The following is a 24,074-nucleotide window of genomic DNA, read 5'->3' on the forward strand; positions in this document are numbered from 1 at the left end:
TTAGTTAGGTATCTTAGAAAGTGAACAAAGGCAGTTAACAAAAGAACAGGGTCTATCTGTGAGGAGGATCCTGGGCTTTGGTTTCAAAAAAGAAGGTGAGGAAAAGTGGAGAGGGGACTGTAACTAGACAGAGAAGTTGAAATTCAAATTGAATTCAGTCACTAACAAAAAGGGGGCAGGAGTGACTTCTTAATAAAAGAAAAACTGCCACGGGAAGTGATGTTGGAAAGCCCATTTTAACGGGAGAGTTAGGCAATAACTGTTCTCAGTGTGACAAAGAGCAAATGTTTTCTATTAATATTGTAGGAAAGAGGCACACACGTCCCAATGCATTTGTGGCATACAGCTCAGCTTTCTTTTCTTTGTCATAAGCTAGGAAATTGACAAGACATGGGGAGTCTCGCTTTCCTTTTATGTCTTTACACACATGCACCTGTGAAATAGCAATACGTTTTGCCTTAGAAAAAGAAAAGTTAGTAGAAAATGGAAACCAGAAAGTGGAGTTTACGCAAATTCACGTTCATGCCTGAGCCTTGGTTAGGTTGTGAGGCAGACAGAGTGTAGCTTAGCGACCCTTTCTTCCCCTTGCTTTTTTATTGCAAGTTTTTCCTTCCCAGGAAGCCCCATATTCTTGCTGTCCTTACTCCTAACAGGGGAGAATGAGCTTTCAAACCAACCTAGCAACTGAAGACACTTTCCTTTAGCAGCTCAAGCGGCACACATCTGGCAAGCAGGCCTCCTTGGTTCTCTGATAGGTACTTTTGCACCACATGGCTCTGCACATTCTCCAGAGAGATCATAGGAGTAATTAGGTCCGAAGACAAGGGAAACGTGAATGGCTTCTTTCTGTCAGGAGGACCTGAAATCCGCGACTGCATCCCACTCTGCAGTTTAAACCAGAAGAAGAGATTTTTCGCTGAGAAATTTATCTCACAAGATTCACCCGGTTCCTCATGGAACTGAATGGAGAAAGTCACCCAAGTCCCTGCCCTCCCATCACCCGAGGGTTCTTATCTTGCCTCCATATAAACCCAGTTTCAACTTATGCTACTGGAGTTTCCAAGTAGATGTCCAACGTAATTACGTTGAAGTGAATAGATGCTTGGGAAATATCACCATTACAATGCCAACAGAATTTAGCAGGGCTACTGTAATTCCTGGATTTGGCCAACAGATGGCAGCATTTGTACATGCGGATTCATATTGACGTTTACTAATAAAAGTAAAAGGTAAATTCTCAAAAAGTGTTAATGTGGAAAAGCTGGCCTTTGTGACTTGGCAAATTTATACTATTTCAGTTGCATTTCTTCTTTAGTTAGCATCTTTTGTAGTTTTATTATTTTCCTATATCCACTGGTCATTCTGCTTTCTCTTATGAAAGGAGCTTCAAAACAAAGATACTTCTACACACACACACACACACACACACACACACACACACACATACACACACATACACACACACACATACACACATACACACATACACATACACACACACATACACACACACACATACACACACACACACACACACACATCTCAACTTGATTTGTATAAAGCTGAAGGCAGAAGTAAAATGTGAAAAGACTGCTACCTGAGCATGTACCAGTGTGATCAGTGGCCCCTGTGAGGTCACAGTTTTTCTTCCTTAGAAAATGGGTTCTCAGTGATGTTTTCTGGTTTCCAATCTACAGTGGCCTCTTGCCAGTCTATAAATGCCCATAGCTGGTTCTGTCAATGGTTTTTGATTTACAGATTAAGTGCTTTATGAGGCTTAACATAGCAACACAAATATTTAAATTGCTCCCACATTTTACAACCTTCACTGCTGCATTTTATATAAAGGGCCCAAAATGAATATTGTTATTGATAAAAATTGGATGCACCCAGAGGGCTTGGGATCACTGAGAGCAAAAAAAACAATGGAACATACTGAGAAATCAAAGACACATGCTGAGAAAGGTAGGAAATCCTCCAACTCCACCCTCTGTCCTTACACCACAGGCTCTGGGCTTCTAAGCAGATATGGGCCGCTCCACAGCTTCACATTTCATCTGAAACACTCATTGAAAAACTTCTACATTTCTAACAAATAGCAGCAAATGCCTCGGTGAGGTTCACACAGCCGTCGATGAGTGTATCCTTATGGCAGGATCTGGTGTTTGAAGGTAAACCTGAACTGTGTTATTCGGAGTACTGTGTGCAGCCAGCAGTGCTTCGCCTGGCTAGGGACTTCCCTCTCGATCACTCTTCTCACTAACAGTAGGAAAGGTGGAAATTGCCAGTTGCCCAGTGGCTGAGTTGGTATTTCAGTTCTGGTAAAGTCTTCATAAATGCCTCTACGCAATGATTAAGTAATAAAAATTTATTACAGTTAAAATTATTTTGATAACTAATAATATCAATAAGATTTTTTTCAGCCTTCTGATTTTACCTGAAACTTTGCCCGATGTTTTTATATGTGCTGGTTAACCTGATATAAAAGAAAGATCATGTGATGCTGTTATAAATTATGGTACAATTCCAGCAAACGGTATTGATATAAACATGACTTCAAAGTTTGTAATAGTTTTAACATTGGAACAGTATTTCCAAGTGTCCATGTACAGTGAATGAAATGGAAAACTTTAGAAAATGTAAATAAATACCACTTATATCATTAGTATTCCAAACTGAGAAAAAAATCTTAACTGATTAGAGACCAGCAAGATATTAAAAACTAACTTAATGATAAGATTGGAGCATTTTAGAAAAAAATTAATACTGCATAGTTCACAAAAGTGGTATCTATTGAATTGGAGCAAAGATTTAAAATCTTAACTAACTTTATTGTGAGATTTAGTAGGCTTTTAAGATCTCATTTTTTTGAGATTTGTGTTGTTATTTTTATTAGTTGTGTGTGTGTGTGTGTGTGTGTGTGTGTGTGTGTGTGTGTGTCCGCACATGCATGTGTAAGATATGGGATGGGTGCCTGGGTGCCACTGCACATATATAGAGATCAGAGGACAAATGTGTAGCTGCTTTTCTCCTTCAACCTTTATGTGGATTCCAAAGATAGAACTCAGGTCTTCAGACTGGTGCAGCAAGCACCCTTACCCACTAAGAGCCAGCCAGCTAGACATCTCACTTGTCCAAGGACTCGTTTCTTAAATGAGAACTTGAAAACATTTCTCAAAACTCTAAATATTTAACCATTTGCTGCATCACTATTAGAAAATAAAACATAAAAATACATAATGCTGTTGAGTGTGCCTCATGGTCTATGTAATGTACCTTGAGAGGCATTATGCTATCTAACATGAAAAGTCATCAGGCAGATGTTATTGCTGTCTGTTGATAGAAGAAGCAGAAGGAGATCGAGAAACTTGCCTGAAGTTGCCTAGGTTACAAGAGAGGAGACCTAGACCAGAAGTTGAATCCCCCGGTTGCAAGTGAATCTCATCTTCTTAACTTGTCAGAGAAGCTTTGCATCTTCTGTTACCAGATCAAAATGATATTAACTCAAGGAGAATTTTGGATAGCTATTTGGCAGATTATCAAATATATTTTAATGAAACTCTCATTGATCTCTATCAACTAATATCAATATATCAATAATCATTATTGTGGGAATCTCAAAAGGACAAGTTCATTTTCTAAACAGGTGGGAAGCTGATCATACCACTGAACTGTAAACATTCTGATTAGCAAACCAAGGGATAAAGCAGTTGTGTACAAAGCATCCAATGCATGGAAGTCACAACACCAACAAAAAGTTACAACACTGTGAAAAAGATTAGCTGAGGAAATGATTGCTTGTAGCTTCACTTATGACTCTCCAGAGAATAAGCCTAACCCATGCCAAGGAACTTTGTGATTCTTCAGGGAGAAAGGGTAATCTAGGACTATTTTTAAAAGTTATGAGCTGACACAAACAACTCATTGGAAGTTGGCCTTAACAACACACCAATATGCACCTGTTATCAATGCCTCTTCCCTAACCGGAACTGATTCCAGATGACATTAGCAGATTATCAGTAGGTTCACCTCATCGGCACTTCTACTGATTCCTAAATAAATCACCCAATGCAAACGATTCTGGGGCCTTTATGAATTGCATGTAATGAAGTAACCTGCTTAGCTATTTGTGAATTGTAGTTTTGATGAATAGCTTTAAGTCTTTCTAACTCACTGACTTGTTTTTGTCTATTTTGTGGGCAGTAGGACTCTTAGGAAAGATAAAGCATTACCTCGCAAAGAGACCACTGCCATCTCCTGCTGAACGGAAGAAGTTTGATCGTGAGTTTGCCATCTCCACTTCCTTTCATGGTATTTATAACATTGCCCAGAACCAGAGCAGGGTTCGAAAGGTGCTCTGGCTGTCTGTGGTACTGGGCTCTGTCTCCCTCTTGGTGTGGCAAGTCTACAGCCGCTTGGTCAATTACTTCACGTGGCCGACCACCACATCTATAGAGGTTCAGTATGTGGAGAAGATCGAGTTCCCAGCTGTGACGTTCTGTAACTTGAATAGGTAAGAATCATTGCTTTAGTCTCGGCTTTTAATTAATTTTAGTATGGACTGATTTGGATAACGAAAGTAAGGTGTTCTGTTGCAGTATTTGACATAGGTAAAAGCAATGGCATTTTTAAATTGAACTTAAGGAACAAAGATAAGGAAAGAAAGCAGCTTGCTAATTTCTTCATCCATTCATTTTTTTTCCCTTCCCCTTCCCCTCTTCCCTTGTGCGTTAACATGCTGGGTAAGTATCAAACTCTGTGGTTAAGTAGATGTAAAATAATGTGATTCCCTGAACTTAAGTATGCTAATGAGAGAGGGGAATCCTTATGTAATTGGGTCATTAGTAACACAATACAGATATATACCCAAGCACTCTACATGGAGTGTTTTGGACATAACTGGAGGTTCCAAGGAGGAGAGGAGGAGGAACTAACAAGAGAACTAATGCACAGTATCTGGAGATATGAGGTGTGGTTGATAATATGACAGGATATCTATCTCAGTAGAGGTGGGCTAGCTAGAGAGCCAAAGGTATGCATCCTGATCAGTTGCCTAGGGCCCTGAGTTCTGGAGACCTTTACACTCGGCTGCATTCTCCTTGGCCACTCTCAAGCTCCAGACTGTAGCCCACTGCAGAAAGTTGCAATCACTGAACCAGGACAGCTTCCTCCTATGAGGCCTTCACAAACAAAGCCTTGGGACTGTCCATGGTGACGCTTGAAAGAGCATATCTAAGAATTTCACTGGAGTCTTAAAGAACCTTTGTAAGACTTTATTAATAACTCTTTTTCATGGGTTATTAAGGAATTAACCATGGATATATCCCTTCATTCTCTCTCTCTCTCTCTCTCTCTCTCTCTCTCTCTCTCTCTCTCTCTCTCTCCCCCCCCCCCCCGTGTGTGTGTGTGTGTGTGTGTGTGTGTGTGTGTGTGTGTGTGTTTATGTGTAGGGAGGAAAGAGTAGATAGATAGCTATTGATGGATATATAATTTATTCAACCATTTTATGTATTTTCTGTGACATCAGTTCTAGTAATGCTGCCTCTTGTTTCTGAAGCAGTTCAAGAACAAGTACTGGACACATTGTACATGTTATAAGGGATTTGTGTGGCCACTAGTATTTTAAAGCTTCAACTTATGCACTTAGGTGTCAGAAGGTAAAGATAAGTCAACCCTCTCACAAGAGAAAAGATTCTCAGTATCTATTGCCTCACACTACTGAGATGGCATGCATTGTGACAAAGGCGAGGCTTGCTTGCAGGTACATTGGATTGAAAGATTCTGAAACACTGGAAGGACCATGTGAGGAGATCCACAGTCACTGTTCCCAGAGAATCAACTGTAACTAGTGGGCAAAAACGTTTTCAGAAACTGAACTGTTAAAGTGTTGAGTCTGAAGGAAATATAGCCTAAGGAGACATGATTGTTCAGGAGTATTTACTTACTGAATGTCAGAACCTATTGTGAAGTTCTGGAGAGCTTAGACAAGGTATCTATCTCCTTTCCCATCCTATTCTGTCTCAGCATGACCAAAGTGGGTCTCTTGGTGGATTTAGGCAGGAAAAGCTCCTGTGTCTCGCCTCTCAGCCAGGGATTGCAATGTGTCCTGGGAGATTCAGGTTGACAACATAGTATCTCTACCCAGGTCCATGTGGCCGAGGTTAAATTTTCAATGAGTATGGCATGGTAGCTGGGGATACCATGCATCTCATGTGTCTGTGGAAGAAAGGAGTCAGAGGTCATGCTACAACACTCTTCCGTGGTGAACTATCTTATCAGTAGGAGATTGATAGCTAAAATTGTTGCTAAGGGATTCATGATACCTAAGAAGGGATCAAAATTTTTCAGTAATTCCCTGGGGGGTCCATGTGTGTGAAGATTACAGCTCAAACACGGGCTTACCCTATCCTGGCCTTATTGACACAATTCTTCCTGCTAACAGGTGTGTTTTGAAGCAGAAAATAATATGTGTTTAAAAATACTGAAGATGAAAAGAAAGAACAAAAGTTTAAGAAAAAAATCATGTAATAATACTCTTATATTTTTGGAAAAGGACATACATTCTTATTAGTTGTGGGATTTAAGAGTAACATTGCATTTCTGTGTAAACAGTAATGCAAAGTTGTCAATGACTTCATCTATATCAGCCTCGTAGTGCATTAGTGTTCAGTGTACTCAATGTCACACTCAATATAGTCTTTGTATATTAAACCTAATAGATGCATGTTGGAGTTGCCAGTCTGCTTCACTTGCAGCTTCTTAAAAATTTCCATTAATTTCAATTTTGAAAAGTTCCTTTACAGAAAGCAGTGTGCAGACAAGAAGAGCTAAGCTCATAAAGGACATTTGGCACAGAGTCACAAAAAATTAAGTTGTACGATAGATTCTGGGAAATGAGCTATTATTCATGACCTTTTTATTTGGAACTAATCTAGTAACTTATAAATAGCCCTGTATCCAATTCCCGCTAAATATCATTATTATAGAATTCACCACAAATTTCCATTACATTTTGCCAAAACTCTCCATTTCTTATTCTTCTACTAAAACTAGAGAGAGTGGCTTATTGGTAAGAGTTCATGTGCTTAACCAATGTTCCAAAACACACCACCCATGTTCTTCTGTCTCTTGCTCTTTACAATCATTGTGATCATTTATTTTCACCAAATTCTTGTAAATGTGTGTGTGTGTACATTTGTGTGTGCATGTAAGTGTATGCATGTATATATATGCATGTGTGTATGTGTGTACATGCAGACTAAAGGATTTTTAATGAAATGTGTTAAAGATTCTGTCAGTTAATGAGAGTACCAGTAAAATGTTACAATCTGCTCAAAGGGGAAGCCAAAAGTCATTCTTCTTCAGATTTTTTCTCTTTAACATTATCTGAAAAGATATATTGGCGGAACTCATTGAAAGGCAGAACCTGGCATTAATTCAGGCATCAAGTGAAACTTTTTAATTTGGGGCATATGATTTTAGGAAGTGAGTTTTGAGCCACTGGTGTGTGTAAGCATAGATTTAGCAATAGTTTTCCAGGTATTAGATTGTTTAAAGAAGTCAGTATTTTTTGTTATATTTTATTATATATTCTTTATATGTTAGGTTCAATAGATAGCATATATATTATATATAGATATATATCCATTTAAATATGATTCTTGCCAGGATATATTTCATAAAACATTAAGACAAACATTGTGGAAGCACGGCACAAACCTTGTCTTGCAGTTTCAGCTTCAGAATCCAGTCCCATGCGTGGGAGACAAGAATGCTACCTTTGTCCACTATTCTCAGCAATCACAACTTTTCTTAAAGAATAGTTTTTTTTTAAGTGTATGTCAAAGTTAAAAACAAACTCAGTACAAGACATTTTGGTTCTATGTATCTTATAAAAACTTCATTTCTTTGCTTCTAACATTGCTAGGGTTTATCTATATTATTTAATATAATGAAATTACCAGTATTGGCTCAACCTTCATTAGCATAACAATATATTTTATGAGAACATTGTAAACTGAAGGCTTTCTTAAGAATTTTATTCCCTATATTTATAGCACCCACAGGAGGGGCAATTCTTTAAGTTCACTGTATAGTCATTTCCATGAGAGGCATTGCCTCATGGCATCTATAGTGTATCAGAGTTGTAGTGTGACCATTAATTCATGATGAAAACTGTGCCTCTCACCAAAATCTATTAGTTACTAACTTTGGGAAAATAGTTCCCAGAAATGCTTTTGACTGAGAAAAGGGAGGTGTTGAAACATAATAAAATTAGAAGAATGTCAGGACTATCTCATGTGAGAAAATTGTCTCAGAGTCTCAAAGTACGATGTTTCAGGATCAGGATGTAAAGCTGGCCATGAATGGACCAGAGACAGTGGAGTAAGACATTAGAGTATGTTAGATGCTAATCATTAAAACAATTGTAATCTTTGACATGTTCGGGGGCATCACATATTATTAGCTTGCAGTTTTTGCAGTTTTTGTTTTGAATCTGTTTTATATTCTTTGGGAAAAGATTGAATATGGGCTTACACTAGAAAGAAAACTTTAAAGACAAAACACATAGAGAAAATTACGTGGACTCACATACACATACATCAATAATAATTAAAGAAGATATCATAAATTTTGGAGGTTGACACAGGAAGAGTTTGAGGGGTAGAGGAAGGCATGGGAGTGACATAGATATGGGGGTGATGTATGAAGTTCTCAAAAAATTAAATAAATAAATAATATAGCATGATTATTATCACCACAAGGATAATATCTGTAAATATTAAAAATGGGAAAATATGCTAAAAGCACTAATCATGTTCAATATAACTTTCTGATAATTGGTTTTAAAATAGCTCAACAGAAACTACTAATTAAATAAATACCCCCCCCATTTCAAAAGGAAAATTGAAAATAAAATCTAGGTCAGGACCACCATGAGCTATCAACACCCTTTATGTGAGAATGGCTATTTCTGAAAAGACAACCAATAAAAATTGTTTTTGAGGGTGTGGGGGAAGAGTAACCTTTACCTACTATTGGTAGGAGTTAAATTATTACAGCCACGTGGAAAGTAGGACTTTGCTTCCTCACTAAACTACATATAGAACTTCTCATTATCCAAAAAACCTACTATCGGCCACATATCCAAAGAAAAGAAAGTCAATATGCAAAACAAGCCTGTACATGACAACAATAATTACAGCACCATTCACTGCAACAGAAACAATGCAAAAGGCTGTTAGTTGATGAATGAATAACAAAGTTTCAGCAAATGTGCAAAAAAAAAATCCTAATATTCTGCATTAAAATTGAAAGCTTTTTGTTTGTATTGAGGATAGAGTTGTAGAGTGTTATGTTCAACAAGGAAACCCAGGCATGCTCAACTTGCATAAACACTACAGAGTATATTCACATCTTACCCTCTAATAAATATCTAACTTCTATCTTTATAGATCAGTTAAAGCAAATTTAGTAAGTGTCACAAAGAAAGGAATGACAAAGTCTAGAACATAAGAAGATTCTAAAATGACATGCAAACCATGTACTGGGTGACATGGAACCCTACTCAGAATGGACCACCCATTCCATTCTGTGCTGTCAGACAAGGAGAAGAGAGGAAAACTGCTCACTGAAGGGTTTTTAGGATCAAAATGTGAAATCACTACCTGTATTTTGAAAGAATGTAAAGCATGCAAATAAAAATCTAAACATGATGCATAATGGAAATTGCTTAACAAATATAATCCTTTATGAATGCAGCTTTGCCTTGTTTCTGTCTTCTAGAAAATTACAAGTTGTATCATTCTAACCAATGCCTTCATTCCTACCTACAGATTCCAAACAGAGGCTGTATCAAAATTTGGCATCATTGTCTTCTTGTGGGATGTAGTTTCCAAAGTCCTCCGCCTTCAGGAAATTAGTGGCAACCACACGGAATCTTCAGAGACCTTAGATTTTGTTACAAGTCACCAAAACTTCAGCATTACAGAATTTGTCAAGAATAATGGCTTTTTTCTCAATCAGGACACTTTGTTGCACTGTGACTTTTTTGGAAAACCATGTGGTCCAAAGGTAATGGTTGAAAATTTCTCCAAATCTAATCAAGACAGTAGACTGTGGTTTTGTTCTGTTTTATGCTCAAATAAAATTGTTCCCTTGAGAAACCAACCTGTTTATACAAGTACATTTCATCAGCTCTGCTCACTTCTGCTTTGCAATAGCAGGAGATGTGGGGTCCAGGGGGGACAAATTTCTTTTTTTCAAGAAGTGATCTAAGGGTTGGAGAGATGGCTGGGGGAAGAGCATTACTTGCTGCACAGGCACGGGGATCTGAGTGCAGATCCAACAGCCTTGCAAAGCTAGTGGTGCTGTGTCCTTGCAGGCAGCAGAGGCAGGAGGCTTGTAGGGGCTGGATACCAGCCTAGCTCCGGGAAATAATGTGGGAAGTGACAGATCAGGGCACTCAGAGTTGTCCTTCGGCATCACACATGTGCGTATACTGCATGTGCATGTGCAAGTGGGATACACACACACACACACACACACACACACACGAGGGGTGGGTGGCTAGAGAAAACAATAGATGACCAAAGTTTAAAAGTTCTTTTTTGAAGCACAGTTTTTTTTTCCAAAGTAAAAGAGCTTACACCATAGGATACTGTAATTTTTTCCTTATCTTTCAACGCCATATTTGAAGAAAGCATTTCTGTTTTCCTTAAGCAGCTATCACACTGTTTTCAAGATAGTGGCATTTTATGAGAATAGACAGAAATAAGTCTTCTAGTCTTCAACTAAAAATTATATGTCACATGCACAATACATGTAGTGAGCTTTATATCCACACAGAATATGTCTAAAATTCTGTTTCAATTACTTATGCAATTAGTCTAAGGTAAAACACAGCATGACTAGAATCTGATCCGTTTATTTCCTACATATCCAATTCCCTATGCTATGAGAGAGTTTCAAAGTGAACATCAAATTCATAGTCGCACGAGATACTTAGCCTTCTGAGAGGCACACAATAGATACATCTGAGAGTTGATGGGGATGAGGACAAGCAGCAGGAATTGACTGAACTCTAACCCAAAGGGGCTCTTCTTCCTTGCTTTGTATTTACTAACACATTTAAATTCACTACCTAGAAAATTTTCACGAGTGAGATAATATATATTCCAGAAACCCAATTCTAATAATCTGTGTAGTAAAATATATGAATTGGTTTAGTAAACTGGGTAATATAAAAGCAGGACTGGCTTTAGAAAACGCTATACCAACGAGCCTCCTTACTTTGATTCTTCTTCCCCGTCTCAACTTTTCCTGCCTGCTTTTGGTATGCTCTCTCCCCATAGAGACCCAAAACTTCAGCCAACAATAATTTTCTCACAGTGACACAGTAGCACTTAAGAATCGAGGTGAGAATCTAATGGTAGGCCCATCATCAGTTCCTAAAACAGTTGCTGAGGCAAGAGGTCAGGGTATGCAGATCATCCCAGCTTATATCACATGCACACCTCTGTGGAGGATGGGACCAGTTATCATAGGGGTCAACAGGAAGCAGAATGTGACTGCTCCAGAACATATGATTGGAGCTGTGACTTGTCAAAGGAGGGGTGTGGAAGCCATTCACCAAAGCCTAAAACATGTTTCCATGAATCATTATTTAAAAAGTAAAATCTTATTTTTAGTTGTTGTAAAGAAGCAGACTTAATTATACATGAAAATGTCTCATTTAAAAATAACATGCAAATTGACCTAAATGTTCATTATACAAGTGAAAACTGTTGATCATATACATGCATAAATTGCCGGACTATCAAATCTTTCTGATATAAGCCTCCTTATATAAACATTTGCAAGTATAGAAAAATGGTAGAGTGACTGGAACTTTGGGGCATGGAAAAGTTCTCCACTGACTGTGTTCTATTTGGTTTATTTTCATATTGGAGGATTTCAAACACGTTTTTACTGAATATGGAAATTGCTTTACTTTTAACCATGGTGAGAATATCCAAAGCAAGAATAAAGTGAGTTTGTCTGGAAGAGGCTTAAAGCTGCTCTTCAATGTCCACCAGGTATCCACTTCACTTCATTCTAGTCTGGGTTGAAAAGCAACAAGTGCACAGGACTCCATTTTTAGTAAAAATATTTTTCTTTGTCAAATAAATTCCACCAGTTGAGTTTATTTCACGCTTTGCCTACTTACTCTAATGCCCAATGAATTGTGGATTACTGTTGTCTTGGAGCTTCAGAAATCAGATCATTCAGATATAAAATAGACAATGTTTACTGTTCTAATACTTTCTATTAACCAAGGATCATTTATGCAGTAGAGTAAAGAAATGGAGAGTTCTGTCATGCCATGTGTTTAGCTAATGACACTATCATTAAAAATGCAATTGTGGTAGAATTTTCATCTGAATATGAAAATGCATTTTGAGAAGAACTCTATGTGTACATTGATTAGTCATAGAATTCTTCTCTGACAGGAAGAAAAGACCCTACTGTGTAAGAATCATAAGTGTACTTAAACTAAGCCTCACTGTTCATTGGTTTGCTTTTGTTTGTGGTTGCTATTTGTAACTGGCCTAGGAAGTTGTATTTGAACCTAAGACTCAGATGTTTCAACATCTAAGAATTGCATTGCTGTGACTTCAAAGGTGCTGAATGAATAGCTTCCATACCTGCCCTCTGCTGCCAAGGGTTTATAGATTAGTACTTTGCCATGATGGTAGAGTAAGTATTTAAAGACAAACAATGAATGGCAGAGAAAGATGTTCACCTCATCTGAATCACAGCAAATGACTTACTCCTCCATAAACATGAACGAGGTCATGATTGCTTTTAAGAACTTCTGTTAATATCATCTTCATAACTTCCTATGTCTCGCTCAAAAAAATTGTACTTACGCTCAAACACAACCCTGCACTCAGAAAATATTTGACCAATTTTAAACTATTTAGATAATAGCAATAGGATTAGTTTAAACATTAATTATGAATTTTTAATAGTGGAAAAACCCAAATATTTGTATGATACAATTTAAACCTATAAATGTAATGTTCTGTAAGCAAATGACACCTAGATATTTCTCTAAACCAACCTAGTCAATGCTTTTTAGAAGGTTTTAACAAGTCCAGGACAAATGGGCCTCTGAGTTACAGGAATTTAAAACTTGCTCCCCAAGGATAATTACATAATAGTGAACAGATTCACCGAAGAAGATATGCACACATTCAACCTTTTCCTTGTATCCTGAAACTACAGCATCACAAGCAATTTACATGTTAGTATCTTTACCTGACATAGGTTTATAGATTTTAAAAAGTTGTTAAATAATGTAAAATTTCACAATCATTGAAGAAGACACTTAAATTTTAAACAAGGTTTAATAACAAAGACATCTGCAGGGAAAAAAGAAGAGCCAAGTAGGAACTTCTAAAAGGCACCTAGGAGAAGAGATTGACAGGAAGTGAGGTCATCAGCTGATACCATTGAGCTTGTGGATTTACTCAGGAGCAACTAACTGTCTGGGATTCAGCCTGGAAAAAAAAAAAGCCTGTTTTAGATATGAAATTTCCACACCTCTCACAACAATAGATTGAAACCTAATCTGGTATTACTGAATTTAGGAAGTCAAATACACCATGCATTGATAAAAGCAAACTTTGAACTCTTGTAGAACTATTATCCGTGTGTGTATATGTGTTCCCTTCAGGAAGAATTTACTGATAATCCCATGCCTGGTTTTGCTGATGCTGGGATCATCTTTGTTATTCACTCACCCAAGAAGGAACCACAGTTTGATGGCTTGGGTTTGTCTTCTCCTGTGGGGATGCACGCCCGGGTGACCATGCGCCAGCTGAAGGTAAGAACTTGGGAGATGTAGAGGAAAGAGAGGCGATTAGTTGGTAATGAATGCATTAAACACGCAAATAACCTTTTTAATGAGAGACCCTTAACTCCTATGTTTTTAAGCTACGGCTGGAAAGGCCAACACTTTGTTTCAGATGCTTTTCCTTTATCTGGAGGCTCCCCTGTGGCAAAAGGCAGTAGATTCCTATGTACAAACTAAGTGAGCATGGGGAAGCCTATTAAATCCAAGGTAACTTCAGACATCATTAAGAACAGGACCACAAAGTAGGCTTCAGAATTGAATGCTTCCTCTGTGAAGCCATCTGCAAAAAATTTTTTTTAAAAAGTGGGAGAGCAGCAACCATGGAGACAAGCCAGTGTGGCAGGCTTCCACAAGACTGCCTTTAACTCAGGAACTTCCTTAATTAACTTTCTGAATTTGCATCCATTCCCTGTACTCTTGGCGAGTGGACAGCTTTTCGTTTCCAGAGTTACGACGTTTAAAAGCCAAGTAACAAAAAGAAAGCAAAGTACTTGTTGCATATTAAGTAACAGTTGCTCAATAAAGGATTAATTTTTTCACATTGGTTGATGATGGTTTGTGAGTAACCTGAGTAAAATGATGATAAAGCATTTGCATAAATGTTTTTTTCCTCATGTGAATTAATTTTTAGAATGGTTAGTCTATTTGATGTTTTCATTAACATTTAGGTTAAAGATTTACAGGCTGCTGTTATAGAGGCCTTCAGGGACTTTCAGGATAACGTTGTGGACAAATGGGTAAATTTAGTGTATTGGAAAAAAAATTTAAAACTTTGAGATAAGTAAAAGTGCACAGCATCCTTTAATGGAAAATGGCAGAAGTCTGTGTCCTAACTCTGGCATCTGTTGTCTTCAGACAGTCCACCAGGAATACCCGTGGGGAGAGTGCAATCCTGACATCAAGTTGAGGGACTTTACCACCTACAGCACTTACAGTTGTTTGAAGGAGTGCAAAGCCCAGCACATCCAGCAGCAGTGTGGATGTTTGCCCTTTCTGCTTCCAGGTAAAGACTGACAGCTTCTCCCCACACTGCCTAATTGGAAGCATAGGAAGCTAGTGTGTCCTTGAATAGTATTCCATTCTCATGAAAGTCTATGCTGGAAAATGGCCCACTTGCCAAATCTTTATCTCAGTTGGTCCATTTGAAAGCATGGAAGCATCACCGAGTTTTCTGGGAAAGAAAACGATGCCGTCAATCTAGGTCCTCAATTCTTTCTTAGAGGGTTAAAATCAGATGTTCTTAAGGGCCTTAAATTGAAGGAATGTCAAGAGTTTTGTAACTTGAAATCAAAAACTGGATCATGCATACATATAGCACTACAGACTCTAAAGATTTCACTGTTGGGAAATTCCTTGCCTTGTGACTGTGAAGGAAACTTCTAGGCTTCTTTGCATACAGTCTCAGGTATTTCCAGGACCAGGGATCCCTCAGGCAATAAGCAGAGGATAAAACTTGGGTCTGATTTCAGACTTTCATATCTAGCTGATGTCACACCTCTCTGTGCTTACTATAAAATGGGGAGAGTTGTGTCCACCAGAGCAGGGTCCTTATGAGGATGCAACAGGTAATAGAAAACATAGATAAGATCTATAGAAATGATGAACAATTTAATTTATATTTATTCTATTGCCTTTTCTTACCATGTCCATAAAGAGATGTGGGCTATTAGAGAAATAGAAATGGAGAGAATAAAACTGTGGCCACTCTAAACCCCTCATGTTTTCTCTCTCTCTCTCTCTCTCTCTCTCTCTCTCTCTCTCTCTCTCTCTCTCTCTCTCTCTCTCTCTCTCCTTTCTCCCTCCCTCCTGCCCTCCCTCCATCCCTCCTTCCCTCTGTGTGTGTGGTCTAGGACAAGCCACTTTCTGAGGCTTAGCTCTTTATCTGGAAAATGATAATTCCTACATCATAAGATTATGAACATGCTAAAACAAGATGAAACTTGTGGAAGCAATTGTAAAATTAAAATTTACAAGTATTTAAAAACATAAAGACTTAACAAGAGAAGACAAGTGAAAAGAATAAAAAAAAACAAAACAAAACCAGTGTTCTTCTCGGCAGCCCCTTTCTCTGGATTTGTATATGTCTGCATGTTCATTATCCTAAGAATAAATGTCAGTATGAAGGATGGTTAGAGAAGAAGATATAGAAAAGAAATGTGCTTTTGATTTTATCAAAAATCTGGAGCCCAGATGTAGCTCAGTGCTGGAGGTGTCTCAGTGCTGGAGGTGTCTCAGTGCTGGAGGTGCATTTAAAATATTTGAGGTCCTGAACTCAAACAACTGCATCCTCAAAAATACAGACGCCAGTGAACTCAAATAACAGTGTCCAGAATCAGTCTCCCAAATTACCTCTCCAGATAGGTGCACATTCCAAAGCCTCGTCGTCTTTTCTAATGGGAGAATTTTATTTCAAGAAAACTCTTTATATGTTACACTTCCTGTTTTTAAGGAAACGGTGTCGAATGTGATCTACTAAAACACTACAACTGTGTATCTCCCATCCTTGGTAAGTTGCTTGATTTTTTTCTTTTACTTTCAAGGTTTATATTAAAATTATTTAGTTACAAGACATGAAATAACATTATGGATATCCCAGATATGAAAAAAAGAAGCTATATAAAAAATTTTAAATAATTATTTAATACTCACTACATTACACAGTCAAAGAAATTCCCTCTAAGTTAAAGGCAAGGACAACACAGTGTCCACAATAGCTCGGGGGGTTATTTTCAAATCTTTATGCTGTTTATAACCTCTGTTCTCTATATTATCAAAATGGCCTTGATTTTTATTTCATTGCTGAAACATTTTTACAACTAGATCAAATATTCCAAATTAGAAAAAGAATCATGTAAAACTCAGTAGCAGCTTGTTAGTTTGAAAATCATTTACATTTTTAAGAAGCATTGTTTCATTTAATTAAACATGTGTCATGTATAACATTTTTGCGTAAATAGAATCACAATCACACATGTCTTATGTATTGACAACATAAACAGATTTATTTTGCCTAAACTTTGGATAGACCCCAAATTATTAATATTATATTACATTCTTGTATAATTTGATCCCTGCACATAACTTGAGAGTTATGGTTTTAAATCATTGGTTTCCCTCTGAAAATATAATATATTATATATGCTTTGTCTTATTTTTGTGGATTATAGCAACCTACCAAAACAAGCTGGGCGACAAAGGATTTATTCTAACTCAATTTAACACAATTACAGGTTCCATACAGTTCATGACTGGGGAGATCCACAGATCCACAGTTAAGAGCAGAAAAGATTAAATTGATGAATGCACACCTCTTCTTAATTTACTTTCTCCGCTCATGCAGGTCAAGATCCCTTAAATGCTTTCCCCCACAATGGGCAGATCTTCCCACCTCAATTAATATAAACAATAAATAATGTACCATAGACATGCTCACAAGCCAACCTAATCTAGAGAATCCCTAATTGAAATTCCCTTCCCAGATGTTTCTAGATTTTGGCAAGTTTAACTAACCATTGTACTCTTCTAGGAAAGATTTTTTTCTAACTCAATGTAGAAATATCTTTAAGATGGCAGCAGTAGAATAAATATTTTTTAAATGGCTATAAAATATTTCAAGTTCTGGATATGAAGTAGATTTATATTTTTCTTTAGTTTCCAAACCATTTATGCAAATGCCATAATGCCATATTAAAAACAAAAAAAGAATAAGAACTAGGCTGTCAAACTTTTGTTTTTGTGCCACTGATGAAAGCCAGAGGGAGAGTCTGGAAAAATAAATCATACATACAGTAGTCTGGGGACTGCTATGGGATAACAGGATCATAAAGCCGTGCACATGAATGTGAGTGTATAGTATGTATGAACATATGAGTGTGTAAGAATATGTGGTGTGGGAATGAGTGTATGCGTAGGGTATTAGTGTATATGAGTGTACAAGTGTGTCGGAGAACATTCATTAAAGTATCTGTATGAGAATAGCATTCGTGAATATATGAGTGTGTTGGATTGTGTGTGGGGGGGTATAGGAATGTGTAGTAGTGTGCAGGTGAAAGTGAAAAGGTGACAATTTGGTAGACAGAGAACCTCAGTGGTGCCTGAGAAGCTAAGAGAATCATGGAAACAAGGAACCTTATGTCAACAGAGTATTTCACACCAATTTAGGATAAGTGTAAAGGTAAGTATAGTTTAAGCCATTGACTTTCAGAATTCTATCTGCAGGTTCCTCTCACAGTGGCATGGCTCTCGGTCCTGTTCTGTCCAAACAGTTGATCTTATATGGAAATAGTCCAGGAACATCCTGGAATTTCTTTCCTAATGAAGATCCGACTCCAGTGACTCAGTGGATCAAGGATTACAACTATCTTATATTCTGTCCTGTTGGTTGTACTAACAGTAAAATATAAACATGATTTACTAAAGTAATAGGTGTAGTTAACTACGTCTTTTTCAACACAGGAAAAGAAATGATGAATTTTAGAATGCCCTGTCTCCCCATTGTGGTATCTTGTCTAAGTGCACTGTTCTTGATTTTATTTCAGATCACATTGAGCTTAAGGGACTGTGCACGATGGGAACACACAACTCCAGCTGCCCTGTGTCATGTGAAGAAACAGAATACCCAGCTACTGTTTCTTATTCTACTTTTCCAAGTCAAAGAGCATTAAAATTTCTTGCCAAGAAATTGAATCAAAGCCAAGAATATCTCAGGTAATCTGGTTAGTCTTATAAATTATTCATGATTAACATTAAATTTTCCTTACTGAATACTTGAAGTTTCAGGAAATGACATGGTAGTCAGATGAGGAAGGCAGTTTGGAGGTCGTTCAGCTAATAAAGACAATGGTGGGAATTTAGAGACAAATACGGTCACCTCTGTTAGCTCCCTATTTTAGCTTTTAACATAGTCATACGATGCTGACTGAAATTGTTTGCTCATGATCATTCCTTCATTGTCCTAACTGGAGAAAATACAAATGATATTTAATATTAGTGCTTCAAACATGACAAGCCTTTATCTGTATACTTTGTGCTTTGAGACTCCTAATAACTATATAAAATAGGTGAAAAGGAAATTATCTTCATTTTACAAGAGTGAACCAAAGTCCATTGAATTTTAAATAACTGCCAATGACATGAGAAGACTCGGTCTCTTCCCACCAAGTCTCAATGATGTGGGATTCTACTTCCAATGTTGAGTGCCCAGTTAGTTTCCTCTCTGCCATACTATGTTAATTCTTGCAAATTACAAATAAAAGGCTGTAATGAAATTTTAGTGTCTTTTTGAGAAAGAAAACCAAACAGATTTCCATTTGAAATATTTTTTGCCATATTTTGTGCAAAACCAGATCAGTCCTTCTAATGCCATACTAATGCTCAAGCCCCACAGAGGTTAGTAATATAGACACATAATCAGTGTTCTTTGATCTCTTTACTGTTATTAAAACTCAGATTTTATTTTATTATTTATATGTCTTTTCCCCAAGACAAGCAAGTGTACTTGGACTCAATAGAACCATTTCATTATTACCTTGAGTTTCCGTTTCAGAGACTCATGTGGATGGATGAGTCAGCTGACAGAGAATCAGCATAAACATCACAGTCTCTTTATGGAAGAAGAATTTATCATCTCGTAAAAAACACTGATGGATAGTCTTCAAAAATGATCACTAAAGTTTAGTTTGGAAAGATAAAGCATATTATCAGTGTACATGCAAATTAAGAGGACAATGGAGAACAGGAAGTCAAGAATGCCACTAAAATGTCTGAATTCCCGTGACAACATTACAACTTCTTCCATTTTAATAACTGTTTTATCACTTGTAAATATTACAGTTTCGGCTGATGATCTGTCTAAATATCTTACGTTTTCCTGTTACCTAGCATTAGACTAATGGAAATTAACTACACATATTAATGGTGCATTTTGAATTAAGTATATTAGAGAGTATTGATTCCCCAAACTGTAAACAATAAGGAAAGTGGTTTACAGCCATGTTCCTTAGATATGTTAGCGAATGCCATGTTTCAGGAAACATTGCTAATAGGGTCCATTCTTCATTAAAATTCCTATTGCCATCTGAAAATCATGTGGTAATTGATTTCAACTTCAGTTAACAGCACAGACAGGTTAATATTTAGCCAGTTGTTTGTTGGCTTCATTTTTAAGTTGTTGTAATTTTAACAAATTATATAATAAGCATGTGTTGGGTGTTTGGATTCAAAGGCTGTGATAGGCATGAGGATTCCTGGATGGATAAAATTTACAAGCCAGGCCTAATCGCACATATTTCCATTGTGGTGGGAATGGATGATAAGTATGTAAGTTATATAAAATGGTGCTGGAACAGAAAAAAAACAAAAGAAAATTCATCTAGAGAAGCAAGAGTGAAAAAAAAAAAAGGCTTGTCTTCAGATTTATCAGATTTATGGACTGTCAGTGGGAAAGACCTTGAGCAGAAGTGAACAAAACTCTACAACCTTGGGTCTGCAAAGTCCATGCAGATGTTTCCCGTAGAGTGCCCTCTGAGTATCAGGGGAATACAGCCAGAGGGTCCTGATTGAGCAGGTTGAAGAATTGTCAGTTATTGTATGAAGAACAGCGGGTATTTACTGAGGTGGGATAACTCAAATTGAAAGCATAATCTCCAGCCAGATGTCTATAACAAAACTCCCAGGGAGAGATTATGATTGCTTGGGTGACAGTGGGAAGAGTAGGGTGTGAAACAATAGGACTCTACATAGATGCTGATGGTTCCACAAACAAGATTTGTTGATAGATGGCTTAGTGGTGCCAAACGGAAAATATCAAGAGTTTGGCTTGGAATGTGTTGGAGTGTGTTAAATTATTAGACAAGTGAGTGGAATTATCAAAAATCAATCAAATACATGATTGGAATTCAAAGTAGAGGTCTTGGTGGAGAGAATAGAGGATTGGGGACCTCAATTGTATCAAGTGTAGAGGTTTTGAGGTGATATTGAGCCACCCTGGCCATGTGTGAAGGTTTAAAGAGGACATTAAGAAAATAAAGTCATTGCTCAATGACTCAATCGTTTACAAGTTTGTAAACAATAAGTGGGAAATTGCATTTATCAACAGGGCAGCTTCTACTCTGGTCCATGTTTAATTTCTCACTAAAACCTGTGAGGTCAGCTCTTCTCTACTAACCTTGGAAAAAGAAACAACCCTGCTTCTTCAGGATCATTTAAGCAACTTGGAAAAGTCAATAATTGAATTAAAATTATAATCCAGAAGTTTGTAAATATAATGGGCTACAGTTAGATGATTACATGTACTGTCTTTCTTCAGTTTCTCAAGAATAAAGCACAGAAATATGATGGGGTGGGTTCTTTCTTTCTTTCTTTTTTTTTTTTTTTTTTTTTGGTTTTTCGAGACAGGGTTTCTCTGTGTAGTTTTGTGCCTTTCCTGGAACTCACTTGGTAGCCCAGGCTGGCCTCAAACTCACAGAGATCCACCTGGCTCTGCCTCCCGAGTGCTGGGATTAAAGGCATGCGCCACCACCACCCGGCTGGGTTCTTTCTTTCTTTCTTTCTTTCTTTCTTTCTTTCTTTCTTTCTTTCTTTCTTTCTTTCTTTCTTTCTTCCTTCCTTCCTTCCTTCCTTCCTTCCTTCCTCCCTCCCTCCCTCCCTCCCTCTCTCTCTCTTTCTTTCTTTCTTTCTTTTTTTCTTTCTTTCTTTCCCCCCAAATATCATCATGGCAAGAGTGCCGAAGAGATTAAAACTGAGCTAATACATGCTAGATCGAATGCAATTTTAAATAGTTCCTGAATCTAAAATGGGGACTAAAAGTAGTGGTGACAGCTGTAAGCTATGCTCATTCTGTTTTCATCCTCAGAGAGAATCTTGTGAACATTGAAATAAACTACAGTGACTTAAACTATAAGATAACGCAGCAGCAAAAGGCAGTGAGTGTACCTGAGTTACTTGGTAAGTGTGTTGACTCCAGCCTCAACTCTCATTTTCTATTGGACTAATTTTCTGTTGGGGGGGGGTTAGGTTATCAGTGGAGGAAGAACAATCAATTGTCCTTGCCTCCTACCAGGTATTAAGTGTTTATACTCCCTAGGAAACACCAGTGACTCCACCACATAGGAATTTGCCAAAGCAGCCACTGCTGTGTGTGTCAGAGTTTCACTGACAGTTACTCTCTCCTTAGGATGCCCCATCACTATGTAACTATTGTACAGTATTTCAAGAGGTTCAAATCTTTGTTCTTCCACAAAAGGCTTCTTCCCAGCAAGGGGTAAGAAAGGTCCCAAGCAAACAATCTGAGTCATTTCTTTTACAGACACTGTCTGCTTCTGCTGTTATAACATGGATTTCCTAGATCCAGTTATACACTAGAGGAAGCCACGCAAGAGTCAGAAGTGAATATTAGATTAAGGCATAAGCATAGTCACATGAATCAGCTGAGAAAGAGATTGTGAGGAAGTCTCCAAATTCTTTAAAACTCCTGCAGAAAACACACTTCCATAAAACATCTGGCAAACATCAGTTTCCTAAAGATGAGTCCACACAGACTATTAATGATGTAATCTTCCTTAGAAGGCAGTACTACATACAGCAGGGATGTTTACAAGGGGGAAAAGCAAAAGAGTGATTGCTGGAGTCTTGTGGATGGAGGGAATTGGGGCATTATTTTTTTCAAAGGAGTGCTTCTGAGGAATGTGGAAAGGTTTTAGAGGTGGTAATGATAAAGATAAAAAAAATAAGAGTATACAGTGTGCCTTAGAACTACATACTTAGAAATTGTTCAAATGTAAATGTATATATCAATGTAAATTAAAAACATTTTTTAAAATGCAGTGTTTTAAATATATTTTTTGGTTAAATGAGCCACAATAGATGTTTAACACAAAATATAATTAGGACACTAGCAATGCAATTTGCATGGAAATTGTCTTCTTGAGACACAGCATAATCCTTCAAGTCCATATGGTACCAAGTTCCAGTTCTGCTTTGCATTTCATGAGTGCGCATTACACTGTAGTTAAAATTTTACCTAGCATTCAAATCTCCCAAAGTCTAAATTAAATTTTTGGAAACATAGTTTTATACCTTCTCCTTTTGAAGATGATTTGTGTGAATATTATTACCAGGTATTACTAGCTTGTATCACTTTATTTATACTAAATTTTAAAATAATATGATTAATGTACATTCATAAATCAGTCATGATCAACTTACTGGATTAAAATAATGTGTACTATAATAATGTTTACTTTTTAATGAAAAACATGTAATTTCTTTATGGATTTTTATTACAGCCGATGTTGGCGGTCAGCTGGGCCTATTTTGTGGAGCTAGTCTGATTACAATTATAGAAATTATTGAATATGTATTGACCAATTTCTACTGGATAGTCATTTTCTTTTTGCTGAAAATACTTGAAATGATCCAGAGGACTCCTCAACTTCAGTCAGTATAGAAGAATGTTAATATTCTGTTACAATAAAAAATATTGTTTTTTTTTTCTTTTCATAATACATATAATTATAATGGCTCATTCATTGTTATGAGACTTTATGTCACAGTTTGGAAAGTCTAATAAAATAGACTTGAATCATTGAAGATTCCTATTTCTGTGTACACTGCTCTCTGCCTGTATTGTATAATATATTCTGTATTGTTCAATTATTTCTCTATTGTAACCTGATCAGTAAAAATAGTAACAATTACATGGTGGACATCTTTTACTTTTTTATAATAATGAATGGAAAAAGGTGTACTTTATATCTAAATATGGTAATCACAACTATCAAACTGTATGTGGTTGTGAGGATTATTTTAAATAATCTGCCACAACCTAGAATCACCTGCTCTGTGACTAGAGTCTTCACTGAACAATTATGTGGTTGGGGTTGGTCCATGGGCATGTCTGTGAGGGATTGTCTTGTTTGTTAATTGACTCAATACAGTACAGGCAGCATCATTCCCTAGGCTGAGCCCTGAACTGGTAAAGAGTGAAGGAAGCTACTGAAGACAGCAAGCAGGCAAGCAAAAACCCATGCATCTATCCCCTCTGTGCCCTTCACTGTGGCTGTAAGTTTTTTAAGTTCCTGCCTCAACTTCCACTCAAGAGTTGACTGTGATCTGGAATTATATGTCAAACAAATCCTTTCTTCCTTAGTTGCTTTTTGTGAGAGTATTTTTTAAT

At 37.2% G+C, this 24,074-nt stretch overlaps 1 protein-coding gene across 1 annotated transcript; it reads left to right on the forward strand.

The window, feature by feature from the left end:
• Nucleotides 1–4,190: 4,190 nt before the first annotated feature.
• Asic5 (acid sensing ion channel subunit family member 5) lies at nucleotides 4,191–24,045 on the forward strand (the record flags this gene model as incomplete). The annotated part of the gene is made up of 9 exons (XM_042280292.2): nucleotides 4,191–4,513; nucleotides 9,837–10,074; nucleotides 11,952–12,077; nucleotides 13,721–13,870; nucleotides 14,756–14,903; nucleotides 16,350–16,406; nucleotides 18,439–18,607; nucleotides 21,753–21,844; nucleotides 23,185–24,045. Coding segments are annotated over 9 exons (1,464 nt in total), but the record flags the coding sequence as incomplete, so codon positions are not given.
• Nucleotides 24,046–24,074: the final 29 nt, after the last annotated feature.

This window comes from Peromyscus maniculatus, chromosome 6 (genome assembly GCF_049852395.1).
Source record: "Peromyscus maniculatus bairdii isolate BWxNUB_F1_BW_parent chromosome 6, HU_Pman_BW_mat_3.1, whole genome shotgun sequence".
NCBI lineage: Eukaryota > Metazoa > Chordata > Mammalia > Rodentia > Cricetidae > Peromyscus > Peromyscus maniculatus.